Below are 18,368 nucleotides of genomic sequence, written 5' to 3' on the forward strand. Positions count from 1 at the left end.
TTCAGGGAAGTTTGTCATAACCAAATCCAGAAGAGAAGATGCTCCGTTGACTGAGATCCGGGTCGGGAAATTGACAGATTGTGTCAGTCCCAGTGAGTCGCAGAAGTCCTTTGCTGAAGAGCCATGGCTGGTGAGAGAGGTACCCACACCCAGCCAACTGGCATGGTGACAATTGAAATCACCACATATGAGGAAGAGAGAACAAAGAACAGGACAAAAGCACAAAAACAGCACAAAAGGAACAGTAGAAAGAGAGAGGGGGGTGAACACACCAACAGCATGGCCGAGGGACAAAATATCGCAATATTTGGAGAAATATGGGATGTGGGGAAGAATGTATCTGCTCTGTGAACGTGATAGGCCCATAAACTCATTTTCATCATGGGAGATTCATTGATTTTAAAGACCTTGGTTTCAACGGTGTCAAACTAAGCGAGGTGTGAGGCAAGGGTGCCAATCCAGAGGGGAGAGCAGTACTAGATCAGATGAAGGTCTTGCAGGTGGATAGGAGTTCAGGAATGCCAAGGAAAGACTTTGCATGGCGGAGGATGCCCAGTTGGCAGCTGGCTTTTGAGGCCAACTTTGAACTTTGGTTTGCCCAAGGAAGATCATGGCTGATAATGAGGCCCAAAGGTTTGAGGGACTGAAACTCTTCAAGGAATTGTTCAGGAATAGATGGGTCGGTTTGCCAGGCAGTTCTTTCGGAGAAACAGTTAAATCTGGTGTCGTAACGTGTCAGGTATTTTTATATATCTGGTGTATTAACCGTAAAAAATGATGTCATTATCTGGCTCAGCATTTATTTAAGTGTGAAATGGGCAGTGAAGTCGTGTGCTAATGTTTTCGGCCTACACATTTGAATTTAGCACTTTGAACGCACCGCTGTGGCATGTCGTGCATCCCAGGCTGCAAGGCTCTGCGGTCGGTCGGTGTACGTAGGCCACTGTGCCTAGTGCTGTGAAACAACAAGACATGCTTTTATCTCTTGCTTTGGCTGGATAAATCCATTAGCATTGTGCTGATGGTTTCGTGCACAACGATCTCTTCGTTGTTCACAGCACGCACGTTCCATATTAATTCAAGAAGACAGTTGCTAATGTTTATGAGGTTTCTGGTAAGGGTTCAAAACAAACTACAATGTACATTTGGTGGTTGTAATACCCTTTAGTGGGTGTAAAAACAAAGGGGCAATACCCCCTAGGCACTGGTAGAATCTCACCTGCTAGAATAAAGCAGTATATTACACTGATTAAAGGTATTTTTCACCAATTTCAATGGTTGCTAGAAGACAGGGCAGCATGTAGTATCATACTAACATATTCATAAGACTTTAAACAAACAAACAAAGCAAAAAATACCTATTTTGGGGGGCAACTCCCCCCCCTAGACTCCTAAAGGGGCAGATGTTTTTAATGCCGTGAACAAACTTTGGTACATCTCGGGAGGTGAAGGTTGTGGTAAAGTTTCATTGCAATCGTGAGTGTAGTTTCAGAGAAGAAAGCAAATACCTATTTTTGAGGTCAAACCTGGACCCACTATGACCCCCTTAACCTTCGATTTTCTTAGTGTAGTGAACAAACATTGGTAGGTCACGGGTAATGAAGGTTGTGATCAGGTTTCATCGAAATCGTGTGTGTCGTTTCAGAGGAAAAAGCAAATTCTTTTTTTTTTTTTGGGGGGGTGGGGTGGGGGGGGGGGTGGGGGAGGAGGGGGTGGGGGTCAAACGTTGATCCACTTTGACCCCCGGTAGACCCCTTTAGACCCCAATTTTTTTTCAATGCCATGAACAAACTATCTTCACAACGCAACAAATATCATTTGTGCCAAGTTTGGTCACAATCCCATCAGCAGTTTCAGAGAAAATTTGCAAGTGTTTATGGACTGACGGACGACGTGCCATCGCTTAAGCTCCCCGGAACTTTGTTCAAGGTGAGCTAAAAACCTGAACGGAGCCCTCGTTAGGGCCCAAAGTATCTTCCTTCTTTTTATGAGGACGACGTTACGAGGACCAAGTCGTGATGTTTTGACGTTTGAGTTCTGTAGAATGTTCCATTATCTTTTTGGTCCAATAGCTCTTTTAAGCATCGTCACAGAACCTCGAACGGCCTCCAATTGCCTTTTGTTTGTTGTACTACTTCCTGTTGCAGTTTGTTTGTTGTACTACTTCCTGTTGCAGTTTGTTTGTTGTACTACTTCCTGTTGCAGTTTGTTTGTTGTACTACTTCCTGTTGCAGTTTGTTTGTTGTACTACTTCCTGTTGCAGTTTGTTTGTTGTACTACTTCCTGTTACAGTTTGTTTGTTGTACTACTTCCTGTTACAGTTTGTTTGTTGTACTACTTCCTGTTACAGTTTGTTTGTTGTACTACTTCCTATAATCCCTTTCAATAGCTCGTTAAGGTTCCCATTTATCATTCCAGTTGTTCTGACCTTCACTGGCACAATGTCGGCACTCCTAAACTTGCAGGTTCTCTTCGATATTCTTCAGGTCTCAGTACTCGGAAACTTTTCTTATCTCCACCAAACTTATACCAAAGTAACTGGGAACCAACACCTCAATCAGCAACTTTTCCGTTTTACACCTCAGGACCACGTCTGGTCACAGTGCCATGTTTTTCATGTTCACACTCGATGGGATTGTCAGGTCGTATGCAAATAACCATGTCCTCATTTTTACCCTCGCCAGAGGAGAGGGTATTGCATCGAGTCCGTTTGTTTTTGTCTGTTTGTCCGCACAGAATAAATGATTTTCTCTGCAACCGTTGGTCCGATTGACAGGAAAGTTTCACCATAGGTGCAACTCCACCTGTAGATTTTTAAAATAATTATGATGTCATAGGTCACGTGGTACGGGTGCCACCTTGGAAAATCCGAAAAGGTTTGCACCTCTATATCTCCAAAAGCGCTGCATAGAAAAAATTTAGACATGGCTCATTGTAAAGAACCCTCCATGAGGAATAATATATGTTAATGATGATGTCATAGGTGCCTCCATTATGACGTCATAATTCTACAAGTACAAAACTGCATCTGATCAAGATGAAATTTCTTGAGCATCAACTCGGGATAAATTGGTGGATAAAAAAAAATTATGATGCCGTCAGTCAAGTGATTCAGCCGCCATATTTGTTTTAACACAAAAGCTCTAAAAACCATGAAAATCACATCATGGCAAAGATCTGCAATCTCTGATTGCTCTTTCTTGTTAACAATTGCATTTGGTTCCTACTTCCAGCACCTTTCTGCAACTGAGAGATTGAAGTTTTTGCAGATTTGCCAGTAGATTACTCTGCACACGAGCGTTTCTAACAAATTCCCAATAAAATTGAGCTACATGAAGTGTCCTCTGGCAAGTGTGATTTCCGGGAGGAAAAAAGTGATGAACACGGTGTTCAAAATTACAATCTGTTAGGGTTTGGTTGAGCTGAACTGATAGCAAAGCATGTTTTCAGCTGAGCAGAGCAATGCATGAATAATTGAACAAACTTGGTAATGTGGTCAACGCAGAGCCAAGCATAGACGAAATTGCTTGACAACGGAGCCTTCTTATTTACGCAAAGGTATAAAAGAGTAGAGAAACTTGATAGATCTTGGGAAATTTTTGTTTGTTTGTTGTTAAAGAGAATGGGGTCTTATTTTTGACCAAGAGCACATAATATGTGGTGAATGGCAGCACAAACCTATGGTAAGAACTATGCAAGGCTAGGCCTCAATGGTGGTGAAAGGAGAACTAGATGCAATGGGCAGCAACAGATGCAACCTTCGGTAACAAGTTGTAGACAGCAACCGCCCAGGGTAGTACTACCGTTTAGACTTAGGAGCGTTAAAGTGATGCCCGTGGAACCATCTTACACTCCCTGTCAGGATTGCTGATCTTACTTTCTGTCTCACTCAAACTACAGCTACTGAGATAGCTTTAACCTCTCTTTCTCGCAAACAAACATCATGCACTTTTCATTATACACTTTCCTTCTCTTCTATTTAAGGTCTGGCCTGATGAGGGCTATATAGTCCGTGCCCGGAGCCTTCAACATAAATAAATAAATAAAAACAGAAAAGGGACGAAAGACAGGAATATGTACACATCAATCGAGAGATGACAAAAGTAGAGATAGACGATTCATGAGGAGTATGCACACAAACAGGACTGTCACAGGGGCAAAAATAAATACTCTGTCATCAACCGGAATAATTAATAGTAGAGTTTACTCATTTCTTTGCAATGTAAAGTTATAAAAACCCATTCAATTAAATTACATCTGGATCCCCAGTTGAGATGTTTGTCTGTGAGCAGGATATCTCAAAAGGTGGAGGACAGATTCGGATGAAACTTGTTGGATGAGTTGGGTCGGTGACAAGAACAAGCTGATTAGTTATTGGTAAAGGAACGGATACAGATCCGGCCTATCAGTTAGATACAAAACATAAATTGCTCAGCCTGGATGAGTTATGCACTCTACCGACCATTCTAATTATGACATGTTTGGATGTATAATTTGAGCAGTGAAATGTTCACCAAACAGAATGGTCAAAGCGATTATCATAATAATCACATGGTAGTTGCGCACATCCAGAATAAACCACAAGCAAACGACACAGTGCATTTTAAGTGTTAGTGAAATGACGTGGCCAACTACGTCTGTGCATAACACCTTCACACGACTCGTACCTGGTGCACAGTGCATATCTTTCACTGCATGCTGGTTGCAGGTCCATTCCACCTCACTCCACTGCCCAAAGTACGTGAGACACAAACGTCCTGGAATGATTAGCGAATCAAGTATTGCACAATCTTGTATCTTCATAATTAAATAAAAAGGGAGGCCTTAAATTAAAAAGGAGCGTACATGGAACGTTCATCCTGAAAATAATGTAGTGGTAAAGAGACACCGCGATCAGAACGTTAGTGATGCAAAACTCACCGTTGTCATCAAGCAACAGGTTGCTGGGATTGAGGTCACCACACACAATTCCTTGCTGGTGTAAACTCTCCAGGGAATCTACAAGTTGGCAGGACCAAGTAACCACCTGCTCCTGCCATGACTCCTCCGCTATTGTACGATGCATCTCAGCAACGTCGCTGTGACAAAGTTGCCCAATAGGTACTCCAGCCAGAGATGGAACACCACTTGACCCCGCTTCTTCAAAACCTCTATTCATTTTGACATAAGAGCAACACGAGTCCGTGTGATCATTCTTTCTGAAGCATCTGATCGAGATTTCAGGATTAAAATCATCACCAGCGTCAGCGACATTGACGCCTTTGGAGAGACCAGTCACCGTGGTACTCTCAGATGAAAAGTGGCTGCTGATGCTGGAGCTGTCACTGGAGCCATCACTGTCATCCAGGCAAGTTGCATCGGCCTCAGCTTCAGCGAGAGGGGCTGCCGAAACACCAAGTGTCAAACCTTCTCCAGCAATCTCCAGGAACCTGTTTGTTTGTAGACCATTCATGACCTCATGGAGCGTAGCATGCTTGGGCGGAAAAAAATTGGGAGAACTCGTCGCAGGATTGCCATTTTTATTTAAGTCTACCAGTGCCATATTGGAGATGGTCTGCTTGATGGGCCAAATGGCTTCATCTCGAGTCAAAATTCCTTGGGTATTCTTGTATATTGTAGCATTTTTGCCCTCTTTAGAAACCCTGTCAGCAACTTCAGTTGATGAGTCGGCACCAATAAAGTCCATGCCATTTCCCTCACCCAATGCATCAAATGGATTTACGGTAATTGTATATGGCTGCCCGGCACATTTTCTATGGTCCGGGCTGGCTTTCAGATTCAAGGCAGAGGCTCGTAAAGGGCTCCGGAACCTTAAGCTATTCTTCACTACGATTCCATCTACTTCTCCAGTAGCCGATACCTTTGCAATGCTGACATCCCAAGAGCGGGCTAATGTCAAGTCTCCGCAACTGTTTATCGGCTGTGCATCAGCAACATCTACGCTACATGCTGTGCTTGATGAACTATCAGCAGCAATAAGTCCTTTGTAACAGTGTTTTCTTATAGAATCAGGATTTGAATTATTGACAGGGATTTGTTCCATAAACTCAGATGTAATTTTTGGGTTAAATTCCTGCTTGTCGTATGCAGTTAGCTTTGTACCCGAAACATTCGTCTGATCATGTTCAGGTAAACAAACACAAGGAAAATGCTTCCCGAGGGTGGTATCCAATGGAATACCTATGGCATTGCAGGGGCCACTAGCATTCCCATTCCAGCCCTCGTGGCATGCTTTTGGTGTCTTTGTACCAGAATGTTCCGCCAAATCTACAAGTTCAATGCTCTGCACACCCGTGTGTTGCACCAAAGTCAAATCCGAAATTTTGGTCCTTTCTTTCATTCCCAAAGCAGTTTCATTCCCAATCTTGGCCTTATCGTTTGCATTTTCTTCTGTGTCTGAAGTCCACCCTCTGACGGGTCCAGAATTCTTGCAAATTCTATTCTCAGCCGCCACAGGGCTTTCATGAGGATTCGACACTTCTTTGTCAGAGCCAGTAATCGGCAAGTTGTCTTCGGTCGCTTCTTGGCAGATATTTTCCATGCAGTCTTTTTTTGAAACAAGTCTGGCTTTTAGCCGAGACCACAATTTCCCTCCTAGAAAAAGCAAAATCATACAATTATTCTCCTTTCACAAAAAAAAAAAAACCTACTTACCATGCAGGATATTATTCATCAAGAGTTAAAAGTAAGAATTTTATGGAGTTATCTTTGCAGTAACAGAAGCCCAACTCAAGCCAGTCATTTGCTTGGAAATCTGATCGTGAATCAAGTACAGTTGGCTCTGCTAATTTGAAAAGCATAAATCCTTATTCAGCAAGTAGAATATGGTCTTCTGTAGACCTTTTTTGTCAATTCCAACGGACCATTCACATTCTGTACACTCATCTGTATGACAATTAAAATCCACGTCCATTTACTAATGTTACTTTACTGATTTTTGCATTCACGAATGCTACTTTACTTTACACATTGTCTGTCACTAAGATTAGGCAAGTTATCGCTGGCACCCTAACCAAATTCCAAATGTCTGTTCTGAACTATTGGGGGCACTGCATCAGCAGCACAGCTGTGCCCCCAGGAAATGAGCTTACCCACAGCCATGTGCTGCATACTAAAAAGAAAAGAAGATAATGTGGAATGTGCATTCGACATTTATAGCAGTGACCATCGGTGCAACAGCACTGATAAATAAAAACAGCAGAAGAGAACATCCCTAGTGATATAATATGGTTGCCATATGTCAGCAGGGATGGAAACCTGTACTAGATATCACATTGAATCAGGCACAGTTGTCTCTTGCTAATTTGAATACCCATCAATTCTTATTGAGCAAGTAGAATAGGAATTGAGAACAGTAAATCTGTACTCCTGGGCACAGCACAGCACACATTCTGCTCAAAGTGTGTGACACAGTGACAAAGCATCATACATAAATGTACTTTGGAGAAATGTGCTTTCATCCTCAAGATATCAGGTTTATTTGCATCAATTCCAGTTTTTATTTATAACAAAAAGAAAAATAGCCCCGATTGGGCTGACGGTCATCTCTTGAGGTTGTAGTTCAGATCTCTACTGATTTGGGGGGACCGCTCTAGAAGCCCCCCTGATCCTTTGGGAGGCCCCCATGATACAAAATTGAAAAATTAACACTGGCCAACCCTGCGGACCATCGGGTAGAAGGGCTGTGTTGGGTTTCAGAGCAATCGGTTGGTAAACAAGAAGGAAAAGACATAAAATGTCATAGTCCCGGTGGTTTTAGTAATTTTGCTGTACGGAGTTCAAGGCCGTCAGTCGACCATCATTGGTAGGATTACAAAACAAAATCTTCGGCATAAGCATACTCTCCTCATGTATTGTCTTTGTGCCAAGTTTGAATAAACTCTGTCCATGCATGTCCGAGAAATGGTTGGAGACACGTTTCAGTAAAATGGCTGCCAGTCGGCCATCTTGAATATGATCTCGAATAAAAATGACGTGCATATGTAACCGATCATTCATTATCTGTGTGCCAAGTTTGAACAAGATTGGAAAATGCTTTTTTCCGAGAAATGTTTGAGGCCGTTGTCAATATCGGGTTTTGTACAACTAAAATGGCCACCAGTCGGCCATCTTTGATTGCATCGTGAAAAAAATTTATATGCATATTTATACCATCATGTATTGTCTTTTCCCAAGTATGAACAAAATCGGTCCATACATCTCTGAGATATGGTTGCGGACGGATGGATAGACAGACGGACATACGAGACTCAATCCATAAGCCCCGTTTCGGAGTCCAATGGGGACTAATAAAAGATGAGTGAAGAGGATCTGAAGTTTGGAGGGGTGGGGGTAATTCTCCATGGGAGCACCCATGATCCAAAATCGAAAAATCGAAGCACAATCAATTGTGCAAAATACTGTCTTGTATTCATGTGTCAAGTTTCAGAACAATCAGCCAGGTGAGAAGGTAGGAGTAGCAAAAATAGCAAAATGTTAACAGACGGCCGACCGGACAGACAGTCAGATATCCGGACATCATGCCCCATTATATAAGTTGATCTCTTAGAGAATAGAGATGAGATGACCTAAAAATAAGTATTAATACTCGCCAATTTATAGGATCTTCAGAACATACTATTCAAAATGGGAAGGTGACCAAGTCATTGAGGTACACTACCAAAGTCTGTGTGGCCATCATCCTCAGAGAGATGTCAAGGGAAAATGTAGAGGGGGTGACATTACAACAGGATAATTAAATAGAACATGTCTGGTGGGCTCCATATTTAAGAAGCACGATTTTAAAATGTCAAACAAAGTTAAATGGGTTTCACCTCAACATATGGCAGTATTGAGCATCTGCAGAATGGCCGCTGATACAAAGGCAATCAATTACTGCGATCCAACATGCTGTCATGCACACCGTGAACCATGCAAGGCATGTCTAGCAACCAACATATCACACAAACACCATGCCTGATACATCAACCACATCTTCCACAAAGCCCCAACAAAATTCACCTGAGACATGTTGCAGCAACAAGAAGATGGAATAATCTGTTGTAAAATAACGTTCAAGTCGCACCATGTTGGGCACAGCCTGGGGCAGAACAGTCTGCACCGCATTCCTCATTGCACTGCTTTTCCTCAAGCCCTGTTTACAGGAATAGTCAGTTGTACACAACAAATAAACACCATAATAGTAAACCACCATAATGAAAGCTATCAGATCAAGGCCACATCAAAAATGGATTTTCACTCACCTCTGAGCTTGTCTGGCCTGCGTTTGAATCTCGGCCCAGTTCTAAAATGTCTTCCTGGTGTTTCGGATGTAACGTGAGGAATCAGTATGTGTACCGTCCCACGGATGGACCTTAGACTGGGTGTCCCATCTGCTTGCATTAATCGGTGGACATTAAAGATCCCACGGTATCATTTGTGAAGAGTCAGCGAGCTGTTGCTAGCACCCTAGCCAAATTCCAAATTCCTACTCTAACCTATAGGGGGCATCAGCGGCACAGACCCCCTCCCAGCATATTATGCTGCCTGTAGCCATGTGTGAAACATGAAAGAAGAAAAAGATGGACTCTGAGCTCATTTTTCAGTCAGGTCAGTCTTTTGGGACTGCCACTGGTAACATGTAACGCAGTGCTACCTCCTGCACGGTCAGGTTGTCAGCGACTAAAGCGACACCCCTGACTGGTTTTGCTAGTGGGGAGGGTGAATGTGACACCTTGCCAGGACCAAAAACAATACCTGGCAAAGGGTGGATGAGCTCCTGTAGGAAGTCAACGGCCATCCAGTAAGCAGATGGTGTCTCCTAAAAAACACCCATCCGGTTTGGACTGGTTCAAGTCATACCAAAGGCTGCTTCCTTTCTTGAAAAGGATAGCACACGGACAATCCCCTTTGGTTGGCATCATCGAGGAGGAGGAAATTCTTCTTGAGGAAATGCCCCACTGAGTACGGTGTGAAAAGTGGCGCCATTGTTATGACGTCGCTGGTACCCAGAGTATCCCGGGAAGTGACGTTAGTGACGGCCCTTCCCCCAAGCTCAGTGGCTGTGTTAAGTGTTTGGCTTGTCAGTATGTCCGTGTTGTGTGTGTGTGTGTGTGTGTGTGTGTGTGTGTGTGTGTGTGTGTGTGTGTGTGTGTGTGTGTGTGAGCTCCACTGCGACCCTTAGCCCATGTATACAATAAAAAATACCCAAATTGGTGTCCCTCAGCTATGTTTCTGAAGACACCACTGAATGACTGCATATTCAGAACTCTTTAACTGGGAAACATGTTTCACAATACTATTATAATGTATTGTCGCGTCCCTGGGGTTAAGACCCGAAGAGGACAAATGGCCAAAACGAGCTTTACTCCGTCCGAGGCATATACCCAACTTGGCGGTATTATCTTTTCGCGCGCGGGAAGGTTTGAGGCCTATCTGATCGGAACACACTCAGGGGTTAATCCGAACCCACAAACACGAAGACGGGACAGCAAAATCCACAATACAAGGAAAGTAAAATTCGACAAATAATGATTGAATGAAAATAAATGCAAACTAGAACACCACTCAGTAGAGCGCATACTCCCGCCGTGGGTCAAGTTGGAATAATACGTTTTGTTTAACATCCCCTCTCCCCAAAACAATAAATGAAAAAGAAAGTAAGCCCTAACTGTCAGAGAATTAATTTTGATATATCTCGGAATTAGAGGAGAAAAACATCATTTAATAATAAGAATAAAAGCTTTAATGCAGTAAAACAGAAAAAAAAATTCCCCAAACAAATTCCTGGATCCGCAATAATATCCTGAGCTTCACCAAAAACTAATCAATTCTTCCTTATCCCAAGGGAAATCATCCCACCAACTTTCATCCAAATCCGTTCAGAACTTTTCCAGATATCTTGTTCACAAACACACGAACACACACACGGACGGACACGATCGAATGCATTACTCCCTGGTGGGAGTAATAACAATGAAAGGTGAGGTAAAAACAAAAATTCCTAAATGAGGGACCCTCCACTCAGACTCGTACACAAACATGGGGAAAACAAAAGTAAAAATAAATTGGTGTTTATACTGCCCGCACTTAGCGTTGTTGTTCAAGCGAGGCCGTTGAATGCAGTCGGCAGCACAAAAGGGCCCGCAGCCGCCCTTGGGAAAGATGCACACGATGACGCGAAGCTCCTCTCTGTCTTGCCATGGACGTGAAGGGATTGCATGTGGCCGGTCCTCTCCCGCTCTTGTCTCTTCCCAACCAATGTGCCAAGAGCTCCGGAACGTCTCCGCAGGTGCACACGAGGCCAAAAAGCGACAATTTGCTTGTGTGACCGAGGCAAGAGAATTAGCAAGGGCAAGACGTCTTTCTCCTCCTTCCACTGTCCAAAGTTTCACGAACGGACACGGCCCGAGACGCAGCCGTTTGCCAGCGCGACCAAGACAAAGGGAAAGAGTGAGCGGAGCGACCGTCCCTCACGCGAAGCCAGGACCAGAAGAGTGAGCTAGATGGCACGACCGCGTCTTTTCCCTATCACTCTCGAATCTTCCATGATGACGTCACACTCTCTGTCCAATTGCAGAGCGTTACTCAATCACGAAGGCCGGGGCGTGGCCTCCGTGTTACAATTCGTTGGGGGCGGAGTCTAATCTCCGTTTGGGAATGTTTGGATGATGTTGAAGGCCATGAGACGGGTTTGCGTGCCGATCGGCAAATGTGCTGGGTGTTGGTTATCCCTGGTGGCATTGTGAGCGAATGAGTCCATTTACAGTGCGATTGTTGTAGTTATTATGGCGGCGGCCCTTTTTGATGCATTAACAACGAAGGGAAAAATCACAGGGCAATTACACACTGGGGTTTATCCTTAACCCCTACCTAATTATCACAGATCCACCCCTCGTATGGAGACATATATACGATCTTACCTGGACATTCGACACTACTTAGATACATCGAGGTGGGTTCTTCTTCTTCGCAACACTCGGAGCATGCTACAACTTACACATAACTTACTTACACTGCTCTCTCTCATGCACAGATTTATCCCATCTCGTCTTCAGTTGTCATACCCTTCCTCCCGTCCATGGTACATGGAATATTGTGGTGAGGCTGTTGCCCAGAAACAACTTGCCTTCGTCTCCTGGAAAGCAAATCCAACGGAAGGAAATCTCATTTCCTTTCACAAAGCCCGAAACAAGTGTGTGTCCACCCTCAGGAGAGCCAGGAAACAATATCTCTCCGTTCTCAAGACCGAACTCTCTTATCTGTCTCCCTCTTCCAAATCCTGGTGGTGTCTGGTCAAATCTGTTTCTGGTGTTTGTTCCCCCTCCATCCCCTCCCTTACCTCAAACGGCTACACAGCTGACTCCGCACGTGAAAAAGCTGAATGCCTCAACTCTGTGTTTGCCTCTAAATCTTGTGTCCCAAACCCATCCCTCTCTGTACCCACCATACCCAGTCATACCCAGGTGCTCCTGGACTCCGTGTCCTTTCCTCCTGACAAGGTGGAAAAGTTTCTGTCAACCCTCGACTCTGATTCTGCAACTGGACCTGACGGCATCAGCCCACGGGTCCTAAAATCATGTTCTTCCGCTCTTTCACTCCCTCTCTCTGTTCTCTTCACCCTCTCTTTTGCTCAAGGTCAACTGCCATCTGCTTGGAAATCAGACAACATCACCGCTTTGCACAAAAAAGGTGCAAAAACAGATCCTAGCAACTACAGACCAATCAGCCTTCTCCCAATTATCAGCAAAGTCATGGAATCCATCATTGCTTCGGATATGAAATCTTTCCTCTTCTCCAATGGCTTGATCTCTGATCATCAATTTGGTTTCAGACCAGGTCACTCTACTCTGGACATGCTGCTTCTGCTGTCTCAACAATGGATGGAGGTCCTCAATGCCAAACAGGAAATTAGAGCCGTCTCCCTCGACATATCACGTGCCTTCGATACGGTCTGGCACCCCGCTCTGCTCACCAAACTCTCCTCCTTTGGTATCCATGGAAATCTCCACGCATGGCTGGCGGACTTCCTCTCTAGTCGTCGTCAACGTGTGGCCCTGAATGGGTTTCTCTCATCTCCTCTTCCTGTTCAGGCTGGAGTTCCCCAAGGCAGTGTTCTGGGCCCTGTGCTTTTTCTGGTCTTCATCAGTGATCTCTCTGACTCTCTTGAAAATCCTCTCTATCTCTTTGCTGATGACTCCACTCTCTGCCGCTCCATTCCTCATCCCTCAGATCGGCAGTCTGCAGCCTCCTCACTCTCTGCAGACCTGGACAAAATCACAGACTGGGCAAACAAGTGGAACATGTCTTTCAATCCTGACAAATCTCACACTCTTACGATGTCTCTCCGAAAAGACCGACTGGACAACCCTCCCATCTACTTTCTGAATAATCCTCTCCAAGAAGTTCTGTCACTCAAGCTTTTGGGTCTCACTATCTGCCATGATCTTTCCTGGGAAAACCACATTTCCAAGCTGGCCTCCAAAGCCAGTCGCCGACTGGGCATCCTCCGTCGTGCGAAGTCCTTCCTTGGCACACCTGAGCTCCTCACCACATACAAGGCTTTCATCCGCAGCTCAATGGAGTACTGCTCTCCCCTCTGGGCTGGTGCTCCTGCCTCACACCTAGCTCGTCTTCACGCTGTTGAAACCAAAGCGTTCAGAATCATTGGAATCTCCCGCGATGACGCTATCTCCGAGGGCCTTTCACTTAATCACCGCAGGCAGGTTGGTGGTCTTTCCGTCTTCTACCGACTCCTCTCCGGCCTTGCTCCCCCAGCTCTCTCTGGGCTCTGTCCCCCAAATATTCCTGCAGGTCGCACAAGATCTGCCTGCAACCCTCTTATGGTGAAACTGCCAAAATCAAGACTCTCTGCTCACCTTCACTCCTTCATTCCTCTTTTCTTCCGCCTCTGGAACAAACTCCCTCACTCTCTTCAATCCCACTCCTCCCTCCAGGTCTTTAAAACGGCTGTTCACCACCATCTCTTATCTTCCCCAATCCAAAACCTTGATCTTTTCTACCCCCGCTAATTTCACCCCAAATCCACTTTTTTGAGGTGACTTTTGACTTCTTTCCTGGAAGTCCTTGGTGTCCTTGCGTTTTATACCTATCCTGCCTCCGCCCAGGCCCTCTCCCTCCAAAAACATCTCCCGATGTCCCTGCTCTCAAATGTTGTGTTTGTGTGCTTCCTCCCCTTCTCTCCCCATCCTGTCGACCGCTCGCCTTTTTATATACTTTGTTTGCTTGTTTGTTTGATTTGTTTGTTTGATAAATGTTAGCTCTTTCACGAGCCTCGACTCTGTATACCAAAAAAAACCCCAAAAAAAACAACTAACTTTCCTATGAGATTCATCATCTACCACCCCACAAACGTAACAGTATCATAACATATTCTGCTCTTGACATGTCCGTGACACCAATAACCATAAACAGAGCTGTCTTGGTATTGCGTGGTTCATCAATATGTTACCATGAGGCAGAGCAGCAGAAGCAAACCTTGTACATGGCAGACCATGTGTGTGGCACATTCATTTACAACCGAATTGGTACAATGCTCAAACATCAACTTTCTTGGCTATCACATTCACTTTATTTTTTATTAAAGAATCCAGCCTACCTTCAGGATATAGGTCTCGGAAGTCACTGGATCCATCACCAGCATTACCTGAGGGAGACATTACCAGCATCAGATCGGATGAGTGAAATGTTGTTTTCCGAAAGGGTTATAAGGGTGCTGTTTGTGGTGAATATTAAATTGTGGATTAAACACGTAACAACAACAATTATAATGGCACAACACAAGGTACGACATAAACCAGATTAGTTGTACCTCAATAAGAAGTTAAAAATTGTGTTACCACCTCAAAACTCGATAAGGGCCTATCTATGTATTACATATGCTTGGGAGCGGAAAGAGAGCAGGTGGAACTAAATTGAGAAAATTTATCTTTTTTGCCAAAATGGTGTGAACTTGAGAAAAAGGACAGAAGGGAGAACATATCTATAGGTGGATAAAAGTGGGTAAGAGAGTGTAAGGGGAAAGGTGAGAGAAGGTAGTGGAAGTTCGGATGAGATAGGAGTAGCGAAGGGCATATATGTGGCATACAAGAAGAGGAAAGGGGTTGGAGCAGGAGGGGTATTAATTTTTGCTTATTAACCCTTTGAGTATGGATGACGTCCAGTGCCGCAACCCGTGAAAAAGTTTTGTGTACGAATGACGTTACTGCACGTCATCGACTATACCTATAAATAGATCGTCAGTACGTGGTTGCATTGAATTTATACACTGAACTACTGCCTGGAGATTGTTTATAGTTACTCTGGCTTAGTGCAGACGGCAGCACAAGTCAGTTGGATCGTCTGCTGCATGTGTTTTGGCGGTGTGAACTTAGTACACGTGCGTTGAGGTTTCTTGTAAAAAACATGGCGTCTCGTAATGTACAAAATCTTACTGCGTCGCATGTTTAATAGAGGATTTGATGGCCACAAGTGACTCTGAAGACATCGATGGCTCTGAAGATGACTCTTATTCAAATGGTGTGCTGTATTTTAGTACAAAACGTCGTGGAGGTGGAAAAGTTCTGACAGATTCTGAGTCTGAGATTATTTTATCTTCTGTGACATCGATTTATAGATTTAGGCAGAAAAAACAGTGAAAAAGCTAAGATTTCAAAAATTGGGTTTTTGGCCAAAATTAATCCCGTACCGGGGGTATTTTTATCCAAAAAAAAAATCCCGTACTCAAAGGGTTAAATTAAAATGATGGTCCTTGTGGAAGTCTCAAAAGGTCAGGGCCACCAAACTTGTTATTTATCTTGGATAACTTTTCAACCATTTAATTCAATAAGAACAAGACAAGCACACCTTTAATTGAAATATTATTTTAAACCTTAAGAAAAGCAGAACAACAATAGCAATACTTGTTCTACGGTCAGCAACTGAAGGTTACCTGCCATGTGCTTTTACTTTTCCTTTGTGTGACACAGGTAAATAATATTACAGCAAAGGGATTACACCAAAATCCACCATACGATTCATGTACCAGGAGAGTTACCTTGCCAAGTGCAGCCTTCATTTTGTAGGTGGAAAGCTTGTCAGCTGAATCACTCAGGCCTCGCACGGGCCGGAGCCTCAGACTGCTGACACCCTGCAGTGAAGCCAGGGGTGAGGAACCACTCGATGGTTGTGACTTTGCTTTACGAAACCAATTTTTTTTTCTTTTTTACATCCATCAGATCCTCGCAATTTATATTGTGGTTCACGAGAGATGCAAAATAAGTCATAAAATTTTAATCTGGAGGCAAAAAATAAAAATAATAAGCCAAGTGAGAATGGAGGATCGGCATTTGATGACCTTTCACGCAGAGATATGCAATGCAACATACTTTGTATGCAAATGGACACTAAATGATCGAATGCTATATGACAATTTGATGTTTTTCATTTCAGCTTGTTCATTCGTTCATTCGTTCATTTATTCATTCATTCATTTCTGGTTGGGTCCATATTTTCCTGAATAGATCTTAAAGGCTTGTCTTCAACTGTCAAGATGATAAGTAATTATGGCATCATTCAAACATACATTTTAAGATGTGCATAATACACTAGAACGGCACTCAATAGAGCGCATAAATCCGCTAGGCTGAACAGTTTATGTTTTGCATCCCACTGATAGGCTGGATCCACATCCAGACCTGAACCAAAATCTAATTGGCTTGTTCTTGTCATCTAACAAACTCGTCCACCAAATTTTGTCATAACCCGTCCACAATGTTTTGAGATATCCTGCTATATATAGTTTTTCGCACCCATCTCTCACTGGTAAAGAATCACTTGAAAATTAAAAAATTCTCGTATCCGGATGCGGATACTGATCTTCACCAAAATCGAATCAATTCGTCTGTGGGACACACATAATCTCTCCACCAAGTCTCGTCCGAATCCATCCACAATGCTTTGAAATATCGTGCTTTATATCATTTTTGGCCCTTTGTGGACCAAATGTCCACCAAATGTCCACCAAATGGCAATGTCAAATGGACCAAATGTTTGTGGACCAAATGTCAAATGCTTTTGTGGATTTTTTGGGTTCGAATCTCGGTCGATCGCCGAATTAATGCCAGGGGGGTTGACTCAGCCTGTCATCCTTCCGAGGTCGGCTAATTGAGTACAAGTTCACTGGTAATTCCCTGTTTGTCGTTGAAGGCGGCAAAAAGGTTTGGCGTCAGGAAGGGCATCCGGCCGTAAAACATTGCTTCAAAAAGGGGACCAAAAAACAACAACTACCACGGTCCCCGAAAAGGCCAACCCCCGCTCTGCGGGTAAAAATGGCCTCTAAACGGTGGTTATATCATTTTTGGCCCTATCTCTCAATGGTAAAGAATCACATCAAAAAAATTGGCGTATCCAGATCTTCACGGAAATAAAATCAATTTGTCCTTGTCACACACCCAGCCTGTCCCTAAGTTTCGTGTAAATTAGTCCAGAACTCTGAGATATCGTGCTATATAAAGTTTTTGGCCATATCTGTCAAAGGTGACGAATCACTTTAAACTTATGGTGAATGGATCCTCTCCAAAATCTATTAAATTCGTCCTTAACACACACCCAACCTGTCCACAAAGTTTCGTCCGAATCTGTCCACAACTTTGAGATATCCTGCTCACAGATAGACAGATAGACAAACAAAGAAACATGGGTGAAAACATAACCTCCGTCCAGCTTGGGTGGCAGAGGTAATAACCACTGCAGGCAGTGGACCGACAGAGGTCTTCAAGTGGAAACACGTCACCTAATTTGTCTAACTTCAAACCACCAACCTCAGTGTAAACACGACAACAGAGGTCAAAGGGATCAATGTCTTATAGACACAGTACTCCAATCAATGCTCAGAAGAACAAATACAAATGAAATACACTAAATTGAAAGCAAAAAGGACATTTTGAGAGATGTACTACCACAGTTTGTGCTTTGGGAGAGTCCAGGTGTTTTGTAAAGAGGTCTTCAGCTCGTGTGAGGTACTGTCGAGTCTTCCTTTTAACTGCATCCCTTCTGCCAGGATCAGGATCAGCTGGAAAAAGCAGAAGACAATGGAAGGGAATGGATAAAGTGTCATAAAGAAGAAAATCAATAAATAAGAGTTAACAAACATATCTGTGACAAGATCATCAGTGACAACATGTCCAAGTTAACATGGCCCCGACTATTAGATGTCACTTTAACTTTGAGTGGGATGTGAAATTTTGTGGCGACAGCAAGGCCGATCTCCCCCACCACACTCCCTGTTTCGGTGACATTGCAGCTGACTGAATAACAGTGCAATGAAGAATATCACAATCAATATCTGTATGGACACTGATACAGCTTATGGCTCGATATTGGAAGATCCG

General features: G+C 43.7%; 1 protein-coding gene across 4 annotated transcripts in view; it reads right to left on the reverse strand.

Annotated features, from left to right (window-relative positions):
* LOC137436499 (ribosomal protein S6 kinase delta-1) overlaps positions 1–18,368 on the reverse strand; it is a 283,132-nt gene that overhangs the window by 12,473 nt on the left and 252,291 nt on the right. For 3 of the 4 annotated variants that reach the window (XM_078786048.1, XM_078786045.1, XM_068130350.2), the window contains 6 exons: positions 17,937–18,049; positions 16,034–16,126; positions 14,597–14,644; positions 9,001–9,133; positions 4,921–6,594; positions 4,668–4,757 (listed from right to left, as the gene is read on the reverse strand). In XM_078786048.1, the coding sequence (XP_078642174.1) occupies positions 4,668–4,757; positions 4,921–6,594; positions 9,001–9,133; positions 14,597–14,644; positions 16,034–16,126; positions 17,937–18,049 (2,151 nt within the window). The remainder of the gene's footprint in view (positions 1–4,667; positions 4,758–4,920; positions 6,595–9,000; positions 9,134–14,596; positions 14,645–16,033; positions 16,127–17,936; positions 18,050–18,368) is intronic. The other variant, XM_078786046.1, reaches the window with a different exon arrangement.

The sequence above is a fragment of the Myxine glutinosa genome, chromosome 1 (genome assembly GCF_964187855.1).
Source record: "Myxine glutinosa chromosome 1, kmMyxGlut1.1, whole genome shotgun sequence".
Taxonomy (NCBI): Eukaryota; Metazoa; Chordata; class Myxini; order Myxiniformes; family Myxinidae; genus Myxine; species Myxine glutinosa.